Source organism: Microcaecilia unicolor, chromosome 6, assembly GCF_901765095.1.
Source record: "Microcaecilia unicolor chromosome 6, aMicUni1.1, whole genome shotgun sequence".
NCBI classification, from domain to species: domain Eukaryota; kingdom Metazoa; phylum Chordata; class Amphibia; order Gymnophiona; family Siphonopidae; genus Microcaecilia; species Microcaecilia unicolor.
This window is the reverse complement of record NC_044036.1, coordinates 282,792,455-282,817,425: the sequence shown is the minus strand read 5'-3', so window position 1 is coordinate 282,817,425 and position 24,971 is coordinate 282,792,455. Positions and strand designations below refer to the sequence as shown.

General features: G+C 43.3%; 2 protein-coding genes across 4 annotated transcripts in view; one reads left to right on the top strand and one right to left on the bottom strand.

Annotated features, from left to right (window-relative positions):
* Positions 1-905: 905 nt before the first annotated feature.
* Positions 906-23,472, top strand: AGPAT2 (1-acylglycerol-3-phosphate O-acyltransferase 2). The gene is made up of 6 exons (XM_030207646.1): positions 906-1,220; positions 11,282-11,415; positions 11,659-11,834; positions 14,229-14,324; positions 19,115-19,187; positions 20,593-23,472. The coding sequence occupies exons 1-6, from the start codon at positions 1,027-1,029 to the stop codon at positions 20,754-20,756; spliced, it is 837 nt and encodes a 278-aa protein (XP_030063506.1). The 5' UTR covers positions 906-1,026; the 3' UTR covers positions 20,757-23,472.
* EGFL7 (EGF like domain multiple 7) overlaps positions 21,629-24,971 on the bottom strand; it is a 59,245-nt gene continuing 55,902 nt past the window's right edge. For all 3 annotated transcript variants that reach the window (XM_030207643.1, XM_030207644.1, XM_030207645.1), the window contains one exon: positions 21,629-24,971. In XM_030207643.1, coding sequence (XP_030063503.1) covers positions 24,949-24,971 — 23 coding nt within the window. In that variant the 3' untranslated portion in view covers positions 21,629-24,948.

Below are 24,971 nucleotides of genomic sequence, written 5' to 3'. Positions count from 1 at the left end.
ACCCTGACCTAAGACCTCTAGCTGCTGCTGATGTGTTGGTTAAAAAAAGGTCATGGCCCCTGTGGCCCATGGCTCAGGTAAAATAGGTACAGAAGTGTAACCAGGTTTTGTCGTCAGGGGGAGAAGACTTTTTGTAAAATAGGTGCTGATACAAGGTTGAAGGGCCAATCCAGATAGGCACCATTTCATGGTTAACTTACCGGACTTCAAAAATAGAATGTTATCGAATGGACGGGGGCATACAGTATTTGTAGGATGGGCGGGACAAATTGCTTGTTCTTTTGACCGCTGTCGGTGACAGGGTGCTGGACTCGATGAACCCTTGATCTGAACCAACAGGGCGATGCTTATGTACTTATAACATCCGTTTGCCCACCCACCCCAAGCAACACCTCTGAATAGGCATTTATCCCTGTTCACGGAGGGCTCACACCGCATCTCTCACTTTCTGCTAGACAGAAAAAGCGTGAAACTCGGAGCAGAGGACAAAAAAAGATGCCTTTCTCAAGCGCAGACGTAATCTTTATCATTTGTCCGGACCACACTCCCTCTCTCTGTAATGAAGTGGGCTCAGCCGGGGGGGGGGACGGGTCTTGTCCCCACAGTCCCGCCCTCGGCCGGGAGCGGCTCTTCTACTCCCTGTTTCTACCCCAAAAACCTTAGCCTCGCCCCAGCCCGGTCCTTCCCTCTCAATTCTCTCTCAGCCGGAGGCGATTCTTCGCTTCCTGCCCCCGCCTTTCTCTTCGCCCGAGGGCGGTTCTCCACTTCCCGGCCCCGCCCCTCCTCGCCCGAGGGCGGTTCTCCGCTTGTTGTCTCCGCCCCCTTTTCTCCGCCCGCGAGCTGTTCTGATTTCTGCCCCGCCCCTTTGCTCACCCGGGGGCGTTCTCCTCTCCCTGTCCACCACGCCCCCGCAGGTGACAGGCGGCCGGCGAGTCGTTAGCGAGTTGTGTGTTCCCGCCACCCTGAGTCGGCTCGAGAGCGCAGAAAGAGCCGGAGCTGAGCGCGGGCCCAGCGGGTGGCGAACGGATGGACGGCTGCTGGCTGCTGCTGTTGGGGGCGCTGCTACTGCTCCTGCCCCCGCTCCTTCTCATGGAGGCCTTCGGTGCCCTCCGCTTCCGACTCAAGATCATCTCCTACTGCGCCCTCTGCGTCCTGCTCTCCGCCCTGGCCGTGCCTGTCTGCCTGCTCAAGAGTGGGGGCCGAAGCGCCGACAATATGAGGCGAGTCCGGTGGGGGGGCGGATACTGATAAGATGAGGCGAGTTTGTGGGGGAGGGGGAGGATACTGGAAAGATGAGGCGAGTACGGAGGGAGGGATACTGATAACATGATGCAAGTCCGGGGGGGGGGGGGGACACGTTGATAATGTGAGGAGTTGGGGGAGAGAAACAAAGAGGAGACATTAATGGCATGAGACCAGTCCGGGTGAGGGAGGAAGTTAAAAAAGGAAGGGCACTGATAAGCTGAGAGAGTGAAGGGAGGACACCGTTAACAGGTGAATCCAGGGGGGGGGGGGGGGGGGGAAGAAATTCAGAGGATAATGGAGGAAACCGACAACATGCGATATCTGTGGGAGGGAGAAGGGAGATGAGGGTCGGTCAACACGTGAAGCAGGTGTGGAGGAGGATGAGAGGAAAAGATGGGGGGAGGAGGGGGGGGAGCCTGGAATTAACAACGTGAAGTATGGATGTGTGGAAGACTGAAAAGCAGGGCTAAAGAGGGGAAGAGCCAATAACACAAGATGTCCTCCGTGGAGAGAGGGAACAACAGATTGGGGAAAAGGGGAGCCCACAACATACGAGTCTTGGAGTGGAGAAGGGAGAGTGAAAGAGGGGGGACCAGGTGTAGAGGAGTAGAGGCACTGTTTTAAGAGGTAAGTCTTGAAGGACCTGTAGGGAAGGGGAGGGGAAGCTGTGAATCTGGGCTAGGGGTCAGGCAAGATGATGCAAATCCTGGGTTGAGGAGGGCATAGTGAAAGAAAGATGAGCCCTGGGAAGAAGGGTAGATGAACAAGGAGGGATCAGGAAAAGGGGAGCTGAAATGGTGAGATATCAGGGGGTCAGGGGATATCCCTCTGGAGTTTGGGGAAACAACAGGGGGAGGAAGACAATCCGAGGTAAGGAGAGAGATTGGCACCCAAGCTCTCAGATTGGACTTTGGGTAGATAATGCTGCTTCCCTCCTCTCAGGGGCTGGGGTGGTGGGCTATGGATCTTTATTCTCATCTGATTTTTAGGCTTTATGGTACCAGGTGAATGAGTGTGTCCCCTGTGGGAAAATGGTCCAAACCCTTATCTTACCTTAGATCAGTGTGTTTTATTGCATGGCCTAAATCAGAATCTTGCCCTGTGAGACACACTCCTTAGTTATGTACCCTGCTGTGCTCTGCCCAGGAAGCAAGAGCAGTCTAGCAAATCTAGTAAGGTATAAGTATAAGCTGCCCCACTGAATCGCAGCCAAACAAGGTAGATAATGGACAGGGCACAATTTTGGTGCCTTGCCTCCTTTGGGCTATGTGTGGGTGGTATGGCCACACACAGTGCACTGTAGCCCAGCTCCGTGGCCAGTGGCAGCCCCTATCATCTTTCGGGGGGGGGGGGGGGCAGGGGTTCTGCTACACCCTGCCTTTCTACTCAAGGCCATGATAGAAAGGGGGATGTGGATAGGGGAGGAGCTGCATGCTTGAAGGACAAGTAAATGAAGAGAATGCATTTAGAAATGCTCAACACCTTGATACCCCCAACAGAAAATTTGAAGGTGGGCTGGAAATATGATGTCATTGACACACATCAGTCAGCAGTGTAGTAGCCCCACATGGGAAGATATTTGCCAGCTCATTTGGATTCAAAGTGACCCTGACTTAAAATTAGTGAAGGCCATTGCTGCTGTACATTGTAAATTGTGGCATGGGGGTGTCTTTATTTGTTTCATTACAGCTCAGTGTGAATGCAAGAAGTCTATAGAAATGAGAAGCACTAAACTGTATAAAGTGTTATCAAGCCCTATGGAGGCTCCGAGTGAATCTGGAGACATTATTGAAAGTGTGTTTGTATGTGTGCGCATGCACTCCTAAAATCTGCCATGGCTGCTGCTAACATTCATTTGCTTTTTAAAACACACGCTTTCCCTGGCTGCTTGAAACATTTTTGCCAGGCCTTCTGAAGCCTGTCAGTGTTTTGAACATTGGCCTGGTTTTGAACAGTGATTTATATAGACACTTTTTAGAGACCTCATTTTGATGTTCAGAGACATAAGCAAATAAAATGGCTCTGAAATTGTCATCAGTTATGGTTTATATAAAGTTAGAAGGTTATTCTTTGGCCGGTATTAGAATCCACAGTGATAAGGGAGGCACCAGCGTACCAGATGATAAGAGCTAGATAAGTCTTCTCACTGGGTGTGAAACCAGAATTGCTGTTTCATTTTACCATTCTCGAATTTGCTGCTGTACTACAATAAATAGCGTGAAAATGAGAGAATATCAGGCCTGTGGCAGCTTTTAAATAGTAGAAACCACATTTTTTTTTGAGATTGCAGAATTGGTTTGATACTGATCTCTACTAGCATGGTCCACACCATCTAAGGTCAAACTTTCAGACTGTCATTTTTATTGCATTTCATTCACCACCATATTGGGTACCTTTGTGATGCTTTGTTATGAGTATACACCGTCCTTCAGCAGTAGTAGGTCCTTGGGTTGTCATAAGTTTGGAATGTGTAAATAGTGAGACTAACACATTTAAACAGGGCATTGAGGGGTGTAACCTGCACAGAGCAGCAGGCACAGCTCTGGGCAGAGTGGATGGAACACTTAGGATTTTATCTGCCGTCATTTAGTATGCTACGCTCCATGTGTTCACCTCTCATAAGGGCTTGATCTATGCTGGGATAAGACTGAGACTGTTGTCCTGTTGATGCCCTCTGTTAGAAAGTCCAGTTTGAGTGGGGCAGTGTTGTATGCTGGATGAGGGAGAGTGGAACCAGGGCAATTGGCTCATTCTCCATGAAAGAAAGAGAGAACATCCTAGAGAGGAATATTTGCAGAGCAAGACATGAAAACAGTATCTGAGAAATATCTAAACTGCCGGGATTCCTACCACTCCCTCCTGAGGAATGCATATCTTCTTTCCAAAACCCTGCTTGCTATTGTGTTCCTGAGTGCTAGTCTGATGATTTTCTGAGCAGGAGCTGTGAACAGGAGAGAGCTGAAGGGCCATTCCAAAGTCAGCCTTCTACAGACAGTCAGCTGTTGCAATCTCTGCTCTTGGGCTGCTGTGTAGTTTCAACGCTTAATACTTTGGACATGTGCAAGGGAGAGAAACACTTTAAGCTGATTTATGCATAGTTCTGAAGGCTGATTGATAAAAGTCTGTGGTACAGGGAAGAGATTAGGAACTTAGCAGCTGAAATGATTTTAGACCTTCAGATGCAAATATTTGGAGCCTCTACTATTAATGTATTTTGAAGGATATTTGTCCTTTTGGAAATGATCTTGTCTAGAAAACAACAAAATATAAATTTGGTCACTACAATAATCAAATTAATACTTGCCATGTATTGAAGTTTACATAGTCAGTAGGAAAGCACTACAACAAAAGGCTGTATTTGCCTTTTTAAGTCATTTTTTTTAATCTTTAGGTTTCTATGGCCTCAGCCATGTTGGCAGGTGATGTCACACATACTAGAATGCCATTGGTTCATTGCAGTCCGTGTGTGTGATTTCATTGGGTGTTCTTACCAATATGGCTGCTCCCAGAGAAGCAGGGATACAGCAGAGAGAAAACTTCTAGGAAGTTGATGGGCAGAGCGTTGGAAACAGTGTTAACAGTTGTATGGAGCAAGATATTATTACCAGTATTGTATTGTATATTAATAAAGTATAGTGTGACCTGGGAATTGAGATCTGCAATTGGATGCAGGAGTTCATCCCTCATAGCAAGTAGATAATATTGGTGGTTCTACAGACTAGAGTGTCCAGAACAGTCAGATTTGACTGTGGACTGTTCTTTTGTAACTGCTTTTTTCACTCCATGTTGTTGGACACCTTGTGGAATGAGTAATCACTTCAGTTCTTGGCTTGTGCAATGTGTACCTACTGCAACAGATCTTGGATTTTCTAATGACCCTTTTTATTCTTAGTTAATCTGTTACTGGAAAAGCTAAACAATTTCTTTTGACACTGTACTTGGAAATACATTTTAAATTGTCTTTTGATCATGGGCAGGTGATTCATAGAGATGACTTATCACCCAGCATATGTGTGAACTTTGTACTAACATGTCATTGTGCAGTTGTGTAATGACCTGGCAGTCTGGCACATGGGAGTACAGAATGCTTAAAATATAAAGCAATACAGTTTACATTGCCTCATCCCCAGTGCAGTAATACAATTCTCATATGAACACCTGGGCCTAAAATGGCATCACCTAGCTGACTGATTTTGCTGCTGTTTAAGACGATAGTAATGTGTTTTTTTTTATCAATCAGGCTGTCAATTAAAAAAAAATATTTGAGTAGACTTTTAATGTAAGATCATACAATGAATAGTGTCAAAGTAATTCTATAATAATTTGGCAGATAGAACAATTATCTATTTCAAGCCAACTATGAATTTCTTCCCCTGGGTTTGTCTCCTCAGACTCCCAACTGGCTTTCAAATACTAAATTTAGTTACCAATATATCCCAAACTATAAATGCTAATAAATATTTTTTTCACCCTCTTGCGCCCTCCCCCCCATTGTCTTGAGCAAGAAAATGATAATGCACACAATATAAGAGAAACGAGAACAGCTTTTCAAATAACTACTGAACTAAATGCTGAAGGTGTTTTTTTAAATGTTATACCACTTTCCCAGACGACAAAATTGATTTATGATACAAATATCTTCCAGTGAAAACAAACAACAATCGCAAAGTAAAGAGAAATAACATACCTGTGCATAGTAACCCCCAGACAAACAGCATTTCCATTAACAGAATAGCATAAGATGCAGATGAAGCAGTTGGGTATGAGAGCAGCACACACTTTAGGGGAGTTTCGCTTCAGAGGTTTAACCCAGACATTGTAAACTGATGACTGCTCCAGCAGCAGCAGTTTATCAACCACCTTGGTTCTGTTTTCATTTGAACTGTTGATCCAGTTGGAAAACAGATAAAGACCATACAGCCTATCCAGATTGCCCATCAATATCGCCTGTTAAGCTGTACAATCCCTTCTTCTCCCTCAGAGATCCTCTGTACTTGTCCCAAGCTTTCTTGAATTCAGATACAGTCTTTGTCTCCACCACTACCACTGGTAGGCTGTTGCATGTGTCCACTACTCTTTCCATGCTCCCTCCAGCCATGGATTTCCCCATTCTGGACAATTGCCAAGGGTAGCTTAAATTGTAGTTGTCTATAATTTGATGCAAAGGTGCACCTGTGCTTGTGACTATGAATTCTGCACCATTCTCCTTCCCTCAATGAGTCCTTAAAGTCTGTATTGTCATAGCTCAATTTGTGGTGATCTGAAATAATTGTACTTGCGCCTCACTTCAAGATATACCCTCTCCAGTAAGCTTCTGTTCAATCTTTATGCAAAGAGAACCCTCTCTACCTCTGAAGAGAGATCTAGTAAGGTTCATTCCCTGGCTTGGGTCTTCCACTTCTTAGGGAAGCTGTGAGACAGAACAGCCATACTGGGTCAGACTGATAGTCCATCTGGCCCAGTGTCCTGCTTCTAATAGTGGCCAAACCAGGTCACGAGTACCAGAATCTGAGTAGCAAGATTCCTTGCTACCGATCCCAGGGATAAGTAGTGGCTTTCTCCGTTTTATCTCAATAGCAGACTATGGACTTTTCCTCCAGGAACTTGTCCAAACCCTTTTTAATCCCAAATATGCTAACCGCTGTTACCACATCCTCTGGCAATGAGCTCCAGAGCTTAGCTATTCATTGAGTGAAAAAATGTTTCCTCCTGTTCTTTATAAAAAGTTTTACCATGTATCTTCATCGAGCGTCCTTTTGTCTTTGTACTTCTTGAACCAGTGAAAAATCAATTCACTTCTACTTATTCTACACCACTCAGGATTTTGTAGACCTCTGTCATATCTCCCCCTTAGCCATGTCTTTTCCAAGCTAAAGAACCCTAACTTCTTAAGCCTTTCCTTGTATGAGAAGAGTTCATTTCCTTAATCATTTTGTTCGCTCTTCTTTGAACCTTTTTAAATTCTGCTGTATCTTGTTTGAGATATGGTGATCAGAATTGCACACCTTACTCAAGGTGAGGTCACACTTTGAAGCAATAGAAAGCATTATAATATTCTTTGTCTTATTTTCTCTGTCTTTTTCCTAATAATTCCTAGCATTCTGTTTGATTTTTTGGTCGCTGCCTCACACTGGGCAGAAGATTTCAGCGTATTGTTTACAATAACACCTAGATCTTTTTCTTAAGTGCTAACCCCTAAGGTGGACCCTAGCATCAGGTAACTGATTTGGATTATTCTTCCCATTGTGCATCACATTGTATTTGTCCATATTAAATTTTGTCTGCTATTTGAATGCCCAGTTCCAATTTTCTAAGGTCCTTCAACTTCTCACAGTCCACATGTGATTTAACAGCTTTGAATAGTTTTGTGTCGTCTGCAGATTTAATCATCTCTCTTGTTTCTATTTCCAGGTCATTTATAAATATGTTAAATAGCAGCAGTCCCAGTACAGATCCTTTCGGCACTCCACTATTCACGTTCTTCCATCGAGAGAAATGGCCATTTAACCTTACTCTGTTTTCTATCTTTTAACCAGTTCCCAGTCCATAACAGAAAATTGCCTCCTATCCCATGGCTTTTGTCAGCAGTCTTTCATGAGGGACTTAACAGCTTTCTGAAAATCTAGATATACTAGATCAGTGGTCTCCAACACCTGGCCCCACAGTCCATCATTGCGACCCTCGCTGTTACTGTGGGTAGAGAAAAGACCCTGTGAAGCTCCGCTGGGTCACATGTGCCTGCGAGGTCACATTGGCGTGCATGCGAATGCATGTGCAGGGAGAAGTGAATTGACTGGCATGTGCAAGCACATGCATCAATATGACCACACAGGCACATGCAACCCAGCGGAGCTTCACAGGGCCTTTTCTCTACCCACAGTAACAGCGAGGGTCACAAGGATGGACTGGGGGGGCCACATGTTGGAGACCGCTGATCTAGTATATCTAGATTTTCAGAAAGCTGTAGGGCCTTTTCACTAGCTACAGTAGCAGCATAACCTCCCAGCAGTGCACCTCTGCTCCAGCCTAGCTGCGATTTGAAAATGCCATCATCAGCAAACATAAATGTGCCCCTGGGAGCACCTCCTTTTCATGTCATGGTGGCCAACTTTCGGACAACATTTTACCCACATAATTCACTCGGTTGAGCCTGCCATGAGTGGGAAAGCGCGGGGTACAAATGTAACTAAAATAAATAAAATAAACATTGCTTTCTTGTCCTTGACATAAGTATAAAAATAATGTCTTTCCTTTGGGCTCATGTGGGATGGGGAGGATTAATAGTCCCATTTGCAGTTTTGTAACTGTTAACAAACCAAAACAAAGTGATTTTGTTTTTTTTTTTTTAAATTTGAATGTCGTAACATTTTGTAAGCCACATTGAGCCTGCAAATAGGTGGGAAAATGTGGGATACAAGTGCAGCAAATAAATATCCTTAATCTTTTGGTGGCCCCTGTAGCTTTCTCTTGTCCGCTTTATGGCTCTTACATGAAAAGGGCTGGAGACCACTGTACTACATCAGCTGGCTCACCTTTATCCACATGTTTGTTCATGCATTCAAAGAAATGAAGTGTACTGCCTGTGAATTGGAGCAGAGGGACCTGTGTTCATTTTCCGGCTCCGATCTTCTTCTCCCTGGGGAAGCTGTGGAGACGCTGCACACTGCCTGCGAGTGGGAATGAGTCTTACTGTGCAATGGTGGTTGCAGGGTCTCACAGAGAGCCTTAGTACCCGTTCCTTGGCCAAGGGCTGGTTCTTCAGTGACTGGACTGAAATGAATTTGGAGGGCATGTGAAATAGAGTTAAAATCCCCAGCTACTTAGGCCTGAAGGCTCATGATGCCAGGTTCTTGCTTGCACAGTCAAAGCATCAGGAGAAGGGCCTGGGTTCTAAAGTACTTGGATTTAAAAGCTGACTGGATGGAATGTCAGTAGTGGGGAGCAGACCTCACACAGTAAGATCTATCATTTTGTTAACCACTTTAGAGTATTTTGGGAGCAGTTGTTGTAACAGCTTCATAGCCCACATAGCTCAGCAATCACTGTTTCAAACATAGTGGAGCCCAAAATATTAACACTGTACAGGTGAAACCCTGAGAGCATATAGTGCAATGACATAGAGGGGCATAATTGAACGAAAACGCCTATCTCCATGGGCGTTTATCTCCGAGAACGGGTCAGTGAAGGGGCGGACCGAACCGTATTTTCGAAAAAAATAGACGCCCATGTTTTATTCAACAATGTGTGAGCTGGGCGTTTTTGTTTTTCAGCGATAATAGAAAATGAAAGCGCCCAGCTCAAAAACGAATAAATCCAAGACATTTATTCGTGGGAGGGGCCAGGATTCGTAGTGCACTGGTCCCCCTCACATGCCAGGACATCAACCGGGCACCCTAGGGGGCACTTTTACAAAAACAAAAAAAAAGGTCAAAGAGCTCCCAGGTGCATAGCACCCTTCCCTTGTGTGTTGAGCCCCCCAAATCCCCCTCAAAACCCACTGCCCACAAGTCTACACCATTACTATAGCCCTAAGGGGTGAAGGGGGGCACCTACATGTGGGTACAGTGGGTTTGGGGGGGGGTTGGACGACTAATAAGCATTAAGCAGTACAATTGTAACAGGTAGGGGGGGATGGGCCTGGGTCCACCTGCCTGAAGTCCACTGCACCCCCTAACAACTCCTCCAGTGACCTGCATACTGCTGCCAGGGAGCTGGGTATGACATTTGAGGGTGAAAATAAAAATGTGTGAAACATCATTTTATTGTGGTGGGAGGGGGTTAGGTACCACTGGGGGAGTCAGGGGAGGTCATCCCCGATTCCCTCCAGTGGTCATCTGGTCATTTAGGGCACTTTTTGGGGCCTTATTCGTGAAAAAAACAGGGTCCAGGAAAAGTGTCCTAAATTCTAGCTAAAAACGCATACTTTCTTCCCATTATCGCTGAAATGCGCCCATCTTTGTTCGGCAGATAACCACGCCCCAGTTCCGCCTTCGCCACACCTCTGACACGCCCCCATAAACTTTGTCCGCATCCGCGACGGAGTGCAGTTGAAAACGCCCAAAAATCGGCTTTCGATTATACCGCTTTATTCGTTTTTGTGAGATAAACGTCCATCTCCCGATTTAGGTCGGAACTTGGGCGTTTTTCTCGTTCGATTATAAGCTGGATAGTGTTAGAGCACAGAATAGGGTAAATCCTATTTCATGCTTTCCTTGCCAGAAGAATGTGACTGAGAATTTCACATTGTCCCATTAATGCAGAGACGTTTCTCCTAAGGATGCCAGGCGCACTGGGTTCTCCTTCACTTTGCATATTCTTAAATAATCCAGATCCTCTTCTGAGGCAGCATTCACCAGGGGCATGTCTGCACCTAAACATGAAAACCCTGAAAATGCAAGCCATTCTCGGATAAAAGCTGTGCCATTGCTTTGCAGTCTGAACTAACTCTGAAGCCTCGCACTACAGGTCTTAATGTTTTCAGGATAGCTGCTAAGAATGAGCTGTACAGAAGGTCTCTAATATATGCAAATATGTATTATGCATATTGATTATGTCTCTCCCCCAAGCCTGACCTGTTTGCTGAGGCTTTTGGAATTTGTTGAGACACGATATACTTTGTGAAATGAGTTTGTCCTTGTCCATTTTCAAGTATTTACATCACCAAAACCTATTGACTTTTATTTTTGGTCATGTGGTAAAACATTTTAGCATTCTCTCTTTCCCCCCCCCCCCCCCCCTTCAGGGATTACTTTATTAAAACCACCATAACTAGCAGGAACTGTTCCTTGTCATTAGAAAGACATAGGTTTGAGCTTGAGTAGAATCTGATTTACTCTTGTGATGAATGGAGGGTGTGAGTGCGCCTGTGAGCCCCAAAATTCACCAAATTAGGACACCTTTAAAAACGTGAAGGAAGGATAATTAGACTGCCATTTAAAGTACCACATTTGAAACCTTTTACATAGCTGTTGAACTCTTCTGAACTTGCCCATTGACTGTAGTGATTATTAATAACTGATCTTTCTTCCTTATACAGTGTTGTCCGAGCCTTTGGGCGCGTTATGAAGTATGTGTATGGCATGAGGTTTGAAGTGAAAGGATTGGAGAATTTTAACATCGAAGGACCATGTGTTGTTATTTCCAACCACCAGAGCGTCCTAGACATGATGGGTAAGATGCTGTCTCACAGCAGGGAGAGAAGGGTTTTGGAAGGGGTAAATGGATAGCAGGACTCTAATTTCCTACTGGGATTCTCCGAAATCTGCTGCAGATAACAAAAGTTGTGATTTTACGATATGTAGGTGGTGGGTGCTAAAGTATAGGTTGAGAGAAAATGTTGGCCCCTTTTTTTTTTTAATTTATAAAAGTCTTTATTGAATAATGAGAAATGTGTGTGTTTATTTTTTTGTGTAGGGTTGTTTGAGATTCTCCCAGACCGATGTGTTCAGATAGCTAAGAAGGAGTTATTGTATGCTGGCCCTGCAGGTATTGTGGCCTATTTAGCAGGTGTCGTCTACATCAACAGGAAACGAACAAGTGATGCAAAAAGCATTATGGCAGAAGTTGCGCAGACCATGTTAAAAGAGAATGTAAGTATAACATTGATTCTGTAAGCCTGAGCACCAGTGTACCTACATTTGATGTTCTCTCTAATTTTTGCTGGCCCACGTGCACATAAAAAAACATTTTGTGTGCAAGTATTCAGCCTCGACTTGATGTATGCAGTATAGCTTATGTTCACAATAAAGAAAGCCAGCAAAAATTTTGTGCACACAGTTTAAGTGTGCGCGCTCCCTTTCTGAGCACACATTCACTGCTTAGAGGGAACACATTGCCTACAATATGTATAAAGAATGGTGTCTCAACTGTGTGAAGAGTGCTAAATTCAGAATGTACGTGAGAGAATTTTCAGTTTTTCTGTTTTTGAGCTCTTGAGGTCCACAGACCTCCCAACGTACTTTGGTAGCTTCTCATTGAATACTGATTGATTGTTCTGCTTTGTAGATTTAGTTCTGTGATAGTGCTGCAGACTGTTGTGTGAAGGGACCTGGGTTTTATTCCTGGCTCAGATCTTCCGCTCCCTGGGTTGGCTGGTGGTGCTGTGGAGGCGGGGTGGAAGAGGAGCAAGGGAAGAAGCTACAGTCATTGCTCAATGGCGACACCTAGTGGTTCACTTTTGGGCCCATGATTCTAGAAGGAGCCAGGTTGTACAATCCCTGGCCAAAGACCATAGCTGGAGTAGGTAAAAAACTAAAGTAAGTAGGAAGCAGATAATGCTAAAGGATCTTAAAACAGCTAGGGCATGATTGGAAGAGACCTACGTGTTGAGAGATGTCAACTCTGTTTCTGTCCTGAAAGTATGATGATTGTGCTGTGGTTTTAAGTTTTGGTTAGTATTTAAACAGCAGTTATACAGTCTGCGCTGTGATAAACATACAAATCAGATCATCCCAAACAGCGTCGCATAACCTTTTGTGGTTATGACCTGGGCGGGTTTTCCATAGGACTATATTGTTCTGCACCACCGGGGGGGGGAGGGGGGTTGCATGCTTTCTGCAGCTGCACAGATTGGGGTCATGACCTCAGAAAGATTGGCTAATGCCAAAATAACTACTTTTTTTCTGATTATTTAGAGGCCGTATCCCCCTAATTCTACAAAAGTTGCCGAAAATTGCATGCGCAAATTTGGATACGTGCCCAATTTGTGCATGCAATTTAATTCAATAACAATTTAATTATTGCCAATAATTGGCTTTTTAATAAACAGCACTAATTAGATTTAATTAGCATTTATGTGCGTAAATTTAAGCACGATCTAAAAAAGGGGGCATGGAAATGGGAAGGCTGTAGGCATAACTACTACTACTACAGGGCATTCCTAAAATTAACACGCATTGTTCTAGAATAACAGGGATACACGCATAATTTAGGTGCATACATTTGCTCCACGTTTCAATTGGTGCAAATGGCTGCACCTAAAGTTTTGTGCGATTCCCGGGCATAAGTGCTACTCTATAAACCGTGGCTCATAGAATAGCGCTTTTTTTCAGCGCCATATATAGAATCTAGCCCTATATGTATTTAGTGGATTTATATAGCGCTCAAATTTGCACACACAATTTACTTAAGCCCATTAACACCAATAATTGGGCACTAACAATCAATTGGTGCTAATTGGCAGTTATTGGAATTTGTGTGCATCTTATAGTTGGTGTTGTATAAAGATGTGCGTGTAAATTTTTCTGTGTGGATCCAAAAGGGGGCATGGCCACGGGAGGGACATGGGCAGGTCAGGGGCATTCCCAGAATTTACGTGCAGTGTTGCAGAATAAAGCTGATCTGTGCCTAATTGAGGCGCGAGGATTTACATCAGGTTTTACTTGGTGTAAATCCTCACGCCTAAAATTCAGTGCAGATCCCAGCGACGAATGATTTTCTGTAAATGGAACCCAACTCAGATCGCCCTTTATAGAATAGCGTTTAGCGCTCATTTTTTTCGGCTCCCTGTATGTATTGTTTTATATGTAGATCAAAAGGGGTGTGGTGACAAATACCTATAAATGATGCCTATAGATGCCAGTATTCTCTATATGTTTCATTCAGATTTAGTAAAACCAAGTTTAACTTGGGCCATCTGAGCTGCCAGTACTTGGGGTTTTATATGTATATCAGATATTTTACATATATGTATATATATACTTATATTCAGTTGTGCTAGCTATATGTGTAATGTCGCTGAATATTTTGAAATATTGGACAGCCTTTTTGGCAGAGATTATGATTTTATAAATTTGATATTTAATAAAGAAAAACTCAAACTGGCGTGAATGGGTAACAGTGTTCACTTCGTATAACACTGCACTCCTGTGGTTGCTGTACTGTTCTTAATCCCTTGTGTTCTTGCTGCTGTTTGCTTAATTTGAAAGCCATTGCAAGTTAAAGTGAAAAAAAAAATCACTAATGTTTTTTCCTTTCTTTCCAAGTTGAAAGTGTGGGTGTATCCAGAGGGAACCAGGAACAACAATGGTGACCTGCTGCCGTTTAAGAAGGGGGCCTTTCACCTGGCCATTCAGGCACAGGTAATGCACAAGGCTGAAGTGTGCAATAAGCAGATGGTCTGTGTGCTCTGTCCTAGAAAGCTACATCCGACAGAGTACTGTCTCTTCTTGTATGCAAGAAGTTTTGCTTTTTGTTTTCAGTGAATGACTCTAGTCCTTGCTGCTTGCCAAACGGACAATGCTGTCCTTCCATTGCTTAGAATATTTAGGTTAAACAGGTTGATTGTCCCACCTTAGAGCCAGGTCATCCTGTGTGAGTACTGTTTGCACAAAAAGGATCATTTCATTCCTACAGCTGGGATGTGGGTAATTTTTAGAACAAACTTGCAACTTTTCAAAACCTAGCTATTTTTTTATTTTTATCTGCTTTGAACATTCAGGAAGCTCATTGGATGCTTTTGTGTTGCCTTTCTTATTTTCTGGGACAGCGCCTTACAAACACACTACTGCAAGCTTTGCTAGTTCAGTCTGAAAATAATATCCAAACCCTGCCACTATGAAAAGAGGCTGTGTGATGGGACCATATAAATGTAAAACGTGTTCCCTCCTGAGCCCCTGGAACTATCCCTTTTTCCAGAGATCACCTCCACACTCAACTTTCAATGCTTCAGACTGTATGAGGAGGAGAGGACAGTGTAAGAAAGCAGAGATGTAAATAACAGAGAATGAAGGTTGCGCGCCACACCTGGAAAGGCAGGAACTGTTTGATGCAGACAATCCATATTCCCTCCAGCTCCCCCACCAAACCCTGAGGTTGGGCCTTGTGTTATGTAAGTGAAACCATTTTTTGCCAGCACCCATCCTGTGGCAGCTATAGTGTGACACCTCTTGGTGATTTTTCCCATGGAGGAATATACATAGGTGAGTTCCATATGCCCTGTCCCAGCAAAGCCACTGGAATGTATTGGTTTAGGTGGCATGAGCCAGCAAGGCATCTCTACAACCCATCTTTCAGTAAGTTTTCCTTCAGAAACTGGATCTTTTGTGAACCATAGAAAGATGGTAACATAATCCGGCCTCCTTTGTGCGTATTTCTGAAGATGCACACAAATGAGCGTTACCATGCAAAATTGCAGTTTTTTTACAGGATTTCTAGAGAGTATTTTCTCATCATGCAGCATGTCCATGATTTATTTATTTTACTGGGATTTATTAACAGCCTTTATGAAGAGATTGGGCACTGATAGATAAACTGCCTCCATTTTATCATTTGCTCAAATAGATCTGTGAACTTTTATGATATTGCTGGTGTGGTCCAGTGGGATCAGGTCCCATGCTGCTTTTTAGACCCTTATATTCAAAGCATTTATGTCCTAACTTTGAGAGTTAAGCTCCTGATTTAGCCTCTTTGAGAATTTCCTAGGGTTTAGCACCGAAATTTCACTAAACTCCAAAATTTAGGAGCATAACGGGGGAGGGGGGCAGCAGGCGGCAACAATGGCAGATTTAAGGCAGGGAAATAATCTTAGGTATTAACCCTGATTTTCAGCACTAGGCAAATGAATGGAAGAACTGCATCTTTATAAGCAGCACTTTTAAGGTCCTAATTTGAGATTAAATTTAAACTGGAAACTTTGGCTGAAAACAGGAAATAAATTTAGGAGCTCAGCTTTCTTTGATTTTTGAGCCCAGTTTCTAAGGCTTGGACAATCATTTCATAAGGTGTGAGTTCAAAGCACTCCACTAGATGGCAGTGTCTTGCAGCATGTCACTTGCTGCTACCATGTCCAGTTCAAGCAGTCTCAAAACTATGCAGGAAATTGTCTTTTTCCAAGGTGGTACTTCTTCTGCCTTTGACACAGTATAGCTATTCTTATGTTCCAATCAATGGTCCATCTAGCCCAGTATCCTGCTTCCAACAGTGGCCAATCCAGGTCACAAGTACCTGGGAGAAACCCAGTTAGCAGCAACATTTCAGTCTTTCTTTGAAATGCTAGATACAGTGTAGGGATCCATGTTGGATACTAGAGGTTACAGCTTGGCCGATCTTGAATAGCATTGTGTATATTGGCATCATGGAATTCGCTGGTGTGACAAAAGTCAAAACAGAAAATGAAATTTAAAATGTGACTCTATTGAAAAGGTTCAAGAAGCATAAGGGTGAGGGAATCAAGGCCATACTGCTGGATTCTAATGACTGGTGGGTCAGGTATCACATAGCAGGATGAGCTCTGGGATAGCCAGCAGGGGTTCATGGAAAGTCCCATGTCTAGTGCCCTTAATTTGATTGAATTTGTGTGCTCTGTTCTCTTCAACAGTGCTGCTACATCTCATTAACTGCCTGGTTCTGTCAGACTTTTCATTTTTAAAAGCTACTGAAGAGTTAAAGCTGGTGTGTATTTTAAAGCTAAACCTTAAGTAGTCTGTTCCCCAACACGCGCACACACACTAGCACACATCATATTAGTTGTGGTGCTTGAATAGTGCAGGGCCAGCACTGTTGGTGCAAGCTGCAGTTTTACTGCCAATTCTAGACCTCAAATTGTGCATGTAATGCTGTGATCCACCGAGAGTTGTAGGATTGTGTGGACTAGAAGTGTTGTAAATAAATCAATATCTGGAGGGTTCTAAATGCACCTGTGCATAGGGGATGAAAGAACTGGATAGCAGAGGGAAAGGTTGAAGATATTGAGGTTCAGTGACCCGTGCAGGCTTGCACTGTGGGACAGTGGTGTGATTTATTACCAGATTCCGTGAGCTTTAAACACACGTGCTGTACTTGTTACTTATGAGAGACAAGAATCCTATTGCAGCATTGCTCCCTTGACTCATTATCCACCTGTGGGTGCATTCAAGTTGCTACTGCTTTATGTTCCTACTGGCATTGCCTGAGACACAATCTTTCTTTAGGTAAAATGACAAGATCATTGGTGGGTAATGAGAGAGGGGAGCACAAGGGATTCTGCTGCTTTCCAATAAGTAATGAAACACCAGTGGAACTAAGGAGGTGGCAGGCGATATATCTTCCCAAAGGCTTCTCGGAGACGGTGCAGAGTCCTCAGATGTTAGGATGATTTGAGGACCTGCTGTATGCATGCATTGTTTGCGCATGAATGTTGAAAGGATGGCCAAAATGGAAAGGTAGAGTATTATTTTGTTCTATGTCTGGGGTCTGAAGTCAGAAGAGCCAACTCCAGGAGTCTTGTTTAGAGTATGATGAAGGGGGGATTGAAGGAGCCAATCCTAGTTTCCTGATTTCTTTCTACCAGCAGGTAAAAACCTCAGAACCCAGGCTTGTCTTGGAGAAATTAGGACTCTCTTTTTTTTTTTTTTTTTTTTTTTGCAGCTTAGGTGACAGCTCTGTGAGTGCTTGAGACCCCCAGGATTGTTGGCTGCTTTGATATGCAGCAGCGCACAGCGTTTTACAGTGTTAGTAAAGGTGTAGCTTAGATTCGGTCCATTTAACACAGACCTTTCTGGTTCTCCTGTCACAAATACTGCATCATTTTCTGATTCAGAATTATTGCTGCCCAGATTGGTTGAACATTTGTGTGTGTGTGGGGGGGGGGGGGGGGGGGGGGAGGGTTGCTCTGTTAACTTTTTAGGTTTTCATTCTACTCCTATCTCTGCCTACAGCCTTGTCCTCCCCCACCTTTCAGGAGCAGCCAATTCTGAGCTTATTCTGCTCTGTGCTGTACAGACATTTTGACCTCTGCTGGGAGGTGGGGTTGTATTTTATTTCTGCTGCTAATGGTTATCACCTTGTTCAATATGCAGTGCTTGTGTGTCACAGAAACATGGTTCATGAGTGAGGAGCTACGTGCATCAATTTTATGCCGAATCCAGACAATCTAACACCATGCATTCATTTGAATGACACCATAGGTCTTCACTCCCAGTCCTCAAGGGCCACCAACAAGTCAGATATCAGGATATCCCTAACGAATATGCACAAGAAAGATCTGCATGCTTCTTCCTCCATTGTATGTGGCTCTCTCGTTCATATTCATATTGGCAGCCTGCGAAGACTAAGCTACTATTGTGCTTCTAGTTCACCCAGGGAGCAGAAGAGAGGGTCAAAAAGTACACAAGCAAAGACTGGAACTATCAAGAGATCTTTAATAAAAAGACCCGGTTCGTGTTTCAGTATACAAACACCTGTGGGGGTGGGGGGTCAATTGGAGTAAAATTGCTCAAATCACCCCTCCCCCCATTTGTTTTTTCAGATAAGAAAGCAAAGGTCTAGTCAAGCAGAACTTAAAAATGCATCTTGGAACTCCTGCATCTGTGTTCCTTTGTCTTTGCACGGTCCAGATTACTCTGAAGATAAAGCTCTCATTCTCTGTCCTGCTTTCACAGTGTTTTCCAGCCTAGTGTTTAGAGCAGCAGGCTGAGAACCAGGGCTCTGATTCCACTGTAACTCAGGTACAGACTTAAGACTGTGAGCCCTCCGGGGACAGGGAAATAACCCAGTGTACCTAAATGTAGCTACTATTGAAAAAAAAGGCATGAGGTGAATCCAAAATCCCTCCTGAGGGGCATTCCTTGTAGTATGTAACGTTACTTTTTATTTCCTGTGAAGACTGATGTAGCAACTGAGTCACTTTTCGTGTCTACCCATGAAATATCTTAAAACACAAGCTGCAATCGGAAATTTTAAACCGTATGTACTAGCCACTGGAAATTACTAGAACTCATTCCATTGCCGTCAGCAGCCTGGCTCACTTTTCATCCACCTAAGCAAAATAAGGATAGAAGCTTGTAATTGTAACAGTTCTCTTTCAATGATCATCTCTGTGAAATTTCAGAATGAAATATCACAAGCTATGTGTTTTGGGTTTTTTTCTTACATTTCCTTTCTTTTCTTTAAGGTACCAATTATTCCAGTTGTGTATGCTTCCTATCACACCTTTTATAACCAGTCCAGAAATTTATTTAGAACAGGTATGTATTTCACATGCCCCTGGGATGCTCTGTGTGTTCTGGTAGTGACCAGTGGAGCAGTTGTGAGAAAAATCAGTGGTACAAAGGTCAGCAAATTGCCTGCTTTCATAAGAACATAAGCATTGCCATACTAGGACAGGCTGAATGCCCATCAAGCCCAGTATCCTGTTTCTAACAGTGGCCAATCCAGGTCACAAGTAAGATCTCAGAATAGTAAAACAGATTTTATCCTGCTTATCCTAGAAATAAGCAGGGATTTTCCCAAGTCCATCTTAATAATAGCTTATGGACTTATCTTTTAGGAAATTATCCAAACCTTTTTTTAAACTCTGCTAAGCAAACTGCTTCGGTAGTGCTTTAGTGACATACTAGTAAAACTGTGGTAGCCAAAGAGTTTTTATGGTCATCACTAGCCCTCTTGCACAACAGTACGTAATTATTAAGTCTCATCCAAAGCTTCTCTGGGCCTCTTTTCATGTGTTCAAGGAAGATTTAGTGCTTGGCTGAACATTTTTAAAGTGCATGAAGGAGTGAGCTAGCTGAGACTCTACAGACAGTGAGTGATGCAGGGCTGAAAAATTGGCCCATGTGAGAAAAACAGTGCTGCTCAGTGGCAGGGCTGGCCCTGCTTCCATCTAATATTATGAGACTGAAGATGGGGGCACCTGAGAGATTTGCTTTCTAGTTCTTATGTTAAGGGCCACGAGTGCGATTTTTGGTTATAACTAGGGTTTCTGATTTTAGCTTTTAACCATTGAACATCCCTAATGCAAAAAAAAAAAAAAGTTAAAATAGGAAAATCTCCACTTCCCACAGTACTCTTTTCACCTCTCCCCTGACATATCTTGTAGCCCCCGCTCAGTTTTATTTTACCTTTTCTGCACTGATTCCTAAGTGACAAAAACATACATATTTGATTTTGTAGATACCCAGCAATGGTACCTGTGCTGTGACAACACTGATATACACAGATATTTTTGTACCCTCAAATGGAAAATAAATACCAAAATGTACAGTTTCTAAATACATAAGAACAGAAGCCCTACATGTAAGAGAGTAATAATTACAAAGTGGTAAACTATATGAAACCTCCCCTGCTTGCACCGTCTGCCTCTGAGAGCCAGAATCTGCTGCCCTCCTGGTGAGTTTCCTTATGGCATGAGCCAGAGGGGGTGGGGGGGTTGCTCTCAGTCCCTTGGTCAGATGTTTTATCAAATCATTTTTAAAGAATTAGTGAACCTCTGCAGGCAGAGTTGACATTTTAAAAAAATTAAACTGTGATATTCAGATTCTGCACTACTGTGTACAGTAAGGCTTCCTTTTGGAATTTGACGACTGGTAGATATTACAGAGGAATGGGGAAAGACTAAACTGAATTGAATTCCTCTTCTCTTCAAATTGCCAGGTAAAATTAAAGTTGAAGTCCTCCCCAGAGTTGAGACTAAAGACCTAATGGAGGAAAATGCATCCGAGCTCACAGAGAAGTGCTACACTATGATGAGAGAGACCTTCTTCCAGCTCTCCAACAAAGCAGATGAGACCCGTGGCTCAGTCCTGGCAGCTCAGTAGGGATCCAGATAGTTCTTAGAGGACCCAATGCCTCCCAGTGCCAAGAACTGCCATGCCGTGCCTTAGGTGATGGACCTCGCAGGAGAGGAAATCTCTGTACAAAATATAATTTTGTGTTTGTTATACAAGTGTTGCAATACCTCTGTTCAAACGTATTAAGGGATTGTGGGGGTGGGAGGGGTTGTAATCCTAATTCTAATATATAGCTACTCTTTGCCAAAGCTGCATTATAAGGAATGAGAAGTGTGTACTGAAGTATATTCTCCTATCAGGTTGGAAGTGCAGAGATCCCAGATTGGGTCATTTCAGTATGGGATTTCAGTTCGGCAGCTTTGGAAGTACACACTGTCCTTCCCCCCCCCCCCCCCCCCCTCCCTCCTGTGTTTGAACATCTCTGGAGTTTGGGGCCAGCGTGCGTGGCATTTTGGGGCATGGTGCATTCTATTCTAGTATACAGTGTTAACCACATGAAAGCAAAACCTCAGCCCAGTTTAAAACTGCACCAGTTAAAGGATGAAAAGCAATCCCTAAGCCACCGAACAGGTCACTTTTGCACAGTGAAGGCAGTGCAGGAGTCAGCACAGAGATGTCTGGTTTGGTTCTAATGTTGTGGTGGACTCCAGATGGCAGAGATAGGTGGCATCACCAGTACATCTTGACAATAGCAAGGGTTTGTTGGTTTCAATGACATGTTTGTCAGTTGTGGGGCACCACAATGGTATGAAGAAGGATAATCATATTTGATATTGGTGCTGTTTGCAGTGCCTGACTAAAGTGTCTGCCTTAGTACCTTTAACTCAAGTGTTTCATCCTGCATCACGTTTCCAAGGCAGTATAATGCATTTGCTACTGAGAATTATTTTCTTCCCCCCCCCCCCCCCCTTTGTAAAGCTCTCTTCTTTCCTTCCCCACCCCAAAACGGCTACAGGAGCTATCATTTGGCCAAAAGGCTGGCACTTCTGAGGTGCACCCTCAGTACTGCATGATGATCACTAGGAGGCGCCAGAGCAGTAGCTGCCATTGTGCCCGAGTGATGCACCCATCTTCATCTAGCCCCAGTGGACATGGATTAAGGGTTAATTTCAACTTCATAAGCACAAGTTGTTTACCAACCAAATGCCCAGATGTCAAACAATGTATATTGTATATTTTTTATGGAGGCTTTTTAACTGTGTCTTCTCAGCTGCTATGTATTTTTTCAAACAGCTTTATTTCACTAAAAGATTTTGCAGGTGCAGTGACAAAAGCCAGTGGTGTGAAGCTTTAAATAATACATGTTTTATCTCTGTTCTTTTTCCCTTACCAAAGTGTTGATTATTCAAGAGGGGCGATAAGAACGAATCTGATATGTGTGACTCTCTAGTGGATCTTGAAATAACACAGCTGTTGTGGCGTGACAAAGGTGTATGTAGGACGGTTTCAAAAGAGGCGGCAAGCATTTCCGTGAGATGAGAAAGAAACACGGAACTCCAAGCTGCCACAGGAAAGCTGAGATGTAGGATCAGTGAGTGAGGCGAGTTAGGCTAGTTTTCATTTTGGATTATTTGCTTTCAGCAGGGCCAGTCCAAGTTTTGCTTGGCTGGAATGCGCAGCCCTGGTTGGACAGCATCCGTGTGAAAGGCTGTTCAGAATGCGCACCATTTATAACAGAAAAATGCTCTCTCCAAAAATGGCTTGCTTTCCAAATTTTCTGGGCTACGTGTCTTGGTCACAGCTTGTCATCCTGCCTGCAACTATAACATGGCTAAAAATTACAGAGGGGAGGGAGATATGAAAAAGTAAATTCTTGACTCTAGGTGATGCATATAATACTACCTAATAGTGCATAGGTCAGGTAAAATGGGCAACTTAATGCACTGTGGTGTAATATTTTGAAGAGAAATACTTTTATAAAAGTGTAGTTGACAACAAAGAAAACTAAATTACAATATTGATGGTATTTCGTGTACTGGTACATGGATTTTCTGAAGGGGCAAGGCCCACATTAACAATATAGTGTAGTGGAATAGTTTCCAGGAAAACAAGAGTTAAATAGGATTAGTTCACGCAAAGATGCATTAGAAATATTTCTGGGCTCCAGTGTTCTGGTTCTTAATTTGAACAATGTAATGGTGAAAAGGCAGTACACCACAGCAGTTTAAAACTGAGGAGTGTAGTCAAGCTTTGTGGAACTCTGTTTTGGGTGAACTGTTTATAAAGCTATGGGAATCTGGGCTTTCTCTCCCTTCCTAACCTGCTGGACAGGATCAGTCTGCACAAGACCTGCATCTGTTTCAACACTGACCCTACAGCATTTTAAATCTTGCCTGTTCTGTGTTCTTGCACTAATGTTGGTTAACAAACTGTCCTTCCCTCTAGAAAAACCTCCCCCACCCCATTGCAGTTTGTCTCACTGACTGAGTGAAAATATATATATTTGTTTCCCCTGCTCTGAAAGCAAAGAACCCAATACTGTAGAGTACAAGAAATGCATTTTTTGGGGGCAGTGTGTCCATCTCAGGGAATTGATTGGCTCTTGCTTGGTCTTTGTGTCTTTCAGTGTTCTCCAATCACATGGTATAGAAAATTATATAAAGCAATTGTTTGGATATAATGTATTTAAGTTATTTTTATGTTTTCTTTTTGTTTTTACAATCTGTGCCAAAAACTTGTTTGTGTTTAAAAAAAAATGATCATTGTTGAAATGAGAAATAAATTTTCTTATTGAAAAACTTAACCGTTCATAAATTTGGTTAGCCTTGTTTGGCAGGGAACAAAATAGCTGAAGCATTTTCCATGATGCCTGTGTACCCTTAAAATGCAGATTTTATTGATTTACCCAGTACTGAGTTTGTTTCTAGGGATAGTCCCTGAGCTTCACATATATGAGACTGTTGTGGTATCCTTTCCACTCGCTGTAGACCATGAGCTCCTGTGGTTGGAATAGGAAGATAATTTAGCAGTATGAATAGTGAGCCATTAGGGTGATTATGGTAATCATTCTGATTGGGTTGCTGAGTTAACAGCTTATTGTTCAGTTGGCCATTGACTCTGTGCCCAGAGCAGCAGATACATTTTCAGCAGTAGGTTTGTTAATAAGACACCTGAATTTTAGAAAGACCAGCTAGAGCATTGATTAGTAATATGCACAGTGTAAGAAAGTTCAGCTAATGTATGATTGACGTTGATGTTAAATGATGACCGTGAAATAAGTGCATTACTATAAGTGGACTTTTATTATCTCTTCCATCCATATTACTGAAGAAACATACATAGAATTGTAAATAAGACCTCTAGTGGTGTACCATTTACAAGAAGCACATGTTACTCTAGAGCCAGGACTCAAGATTCATGTCACCATTTGGGTTTCTGCCAGGTATGTGTGACCTGGATTGGCCACTGTAGGAAGCAGGATACGGGGCTAGATGGACCATTGGTCTGATCCAGTATGGCTATTCTTATGTTCTTATTGAGTGTGAACCCGGCTTACAAGTCAGAGCCAAGCATGTCTGTGACATCGGTGGAAGTTTGGGGGAATTTTCGGTGCTCATTTTTCACAATTTGATCCAGAAGACTGACTAACATGGGGTTGTGGATCGCTCATGGCTGTTGCTCTTCTAGGTCTTTTGGACACCTTGGTACCTTTTTGGAGCTCAAAGACACCAGTCAACTGTTCCTCATACCATCACCAGGCTTGGTAATTTGGGTAATCAGTCGTGTCACATGCAAATTTCTTATGATGACCAAAGCCATGTTTGCTTGCTAGTCTCAACTTGGATGGATGGCAAATAAATTATTTCCTGTGAGCAGACCTACACTGGGAAAAGTGAAAATGCTGAAAAGGTTCTCTCTACTGGTTCCTTAAGCAGCTCATGCCATTCAGGCAGTTGGATTGCTGAACTACCACATGGTCTCAGACCTAAGGGCTCTTCTGTAAGTTGGATTTGGAGGTAGCCTAACCATATATAGATGCATGGGAGTTGTGCAGCCTTCAACCTTGAGCTGGGCCATATGACAATACTTTCATTACTAAGTAAGGGCACCTTAGCAACTGGAGCCTATATCACATGGGCCCTGTGTCTCGGGAAGCATGTGCTGTCCTGCAGCCGCATTCAAGTCACTTGTCTGGACGGTCAGGAACCTGCTCCAGTCTTCAAAACCCATGTTCTTACAGGTTCATAGATGACGAGGTGTGTTTTCTGACAAATCCAGCTTAAAGTTCATTCTTGCACGAAC

What these genes read in the sequence shown, in the direction of transcription:
- AGPAT2 (XM_030207646.1), top strand. Translation starts at nt 1,027, where the DNA reads ATGGACGGCTGCTGGCTGCTGCTGTTGGGGGCGCTGCTACTGCTCCTG. An exon ending in ACCTGGCCATTCAGGCACAG is followed by an intron (nt 14,325 to 19,114) that starts GTAATGCACAAG and finishes CTTTTCTTTAAG; the next exon opens with GTACCAATTATTCCAGTTGT. An exon ending in CAGAAATTTATTTAGAACAG is followed by an intron (nt 19,188 to 20,592) that starts GTATGTATTTCA and finishes TCAAATTGCCAG; the next exon opens with GTAAAATTAAAGTTGAAGTC.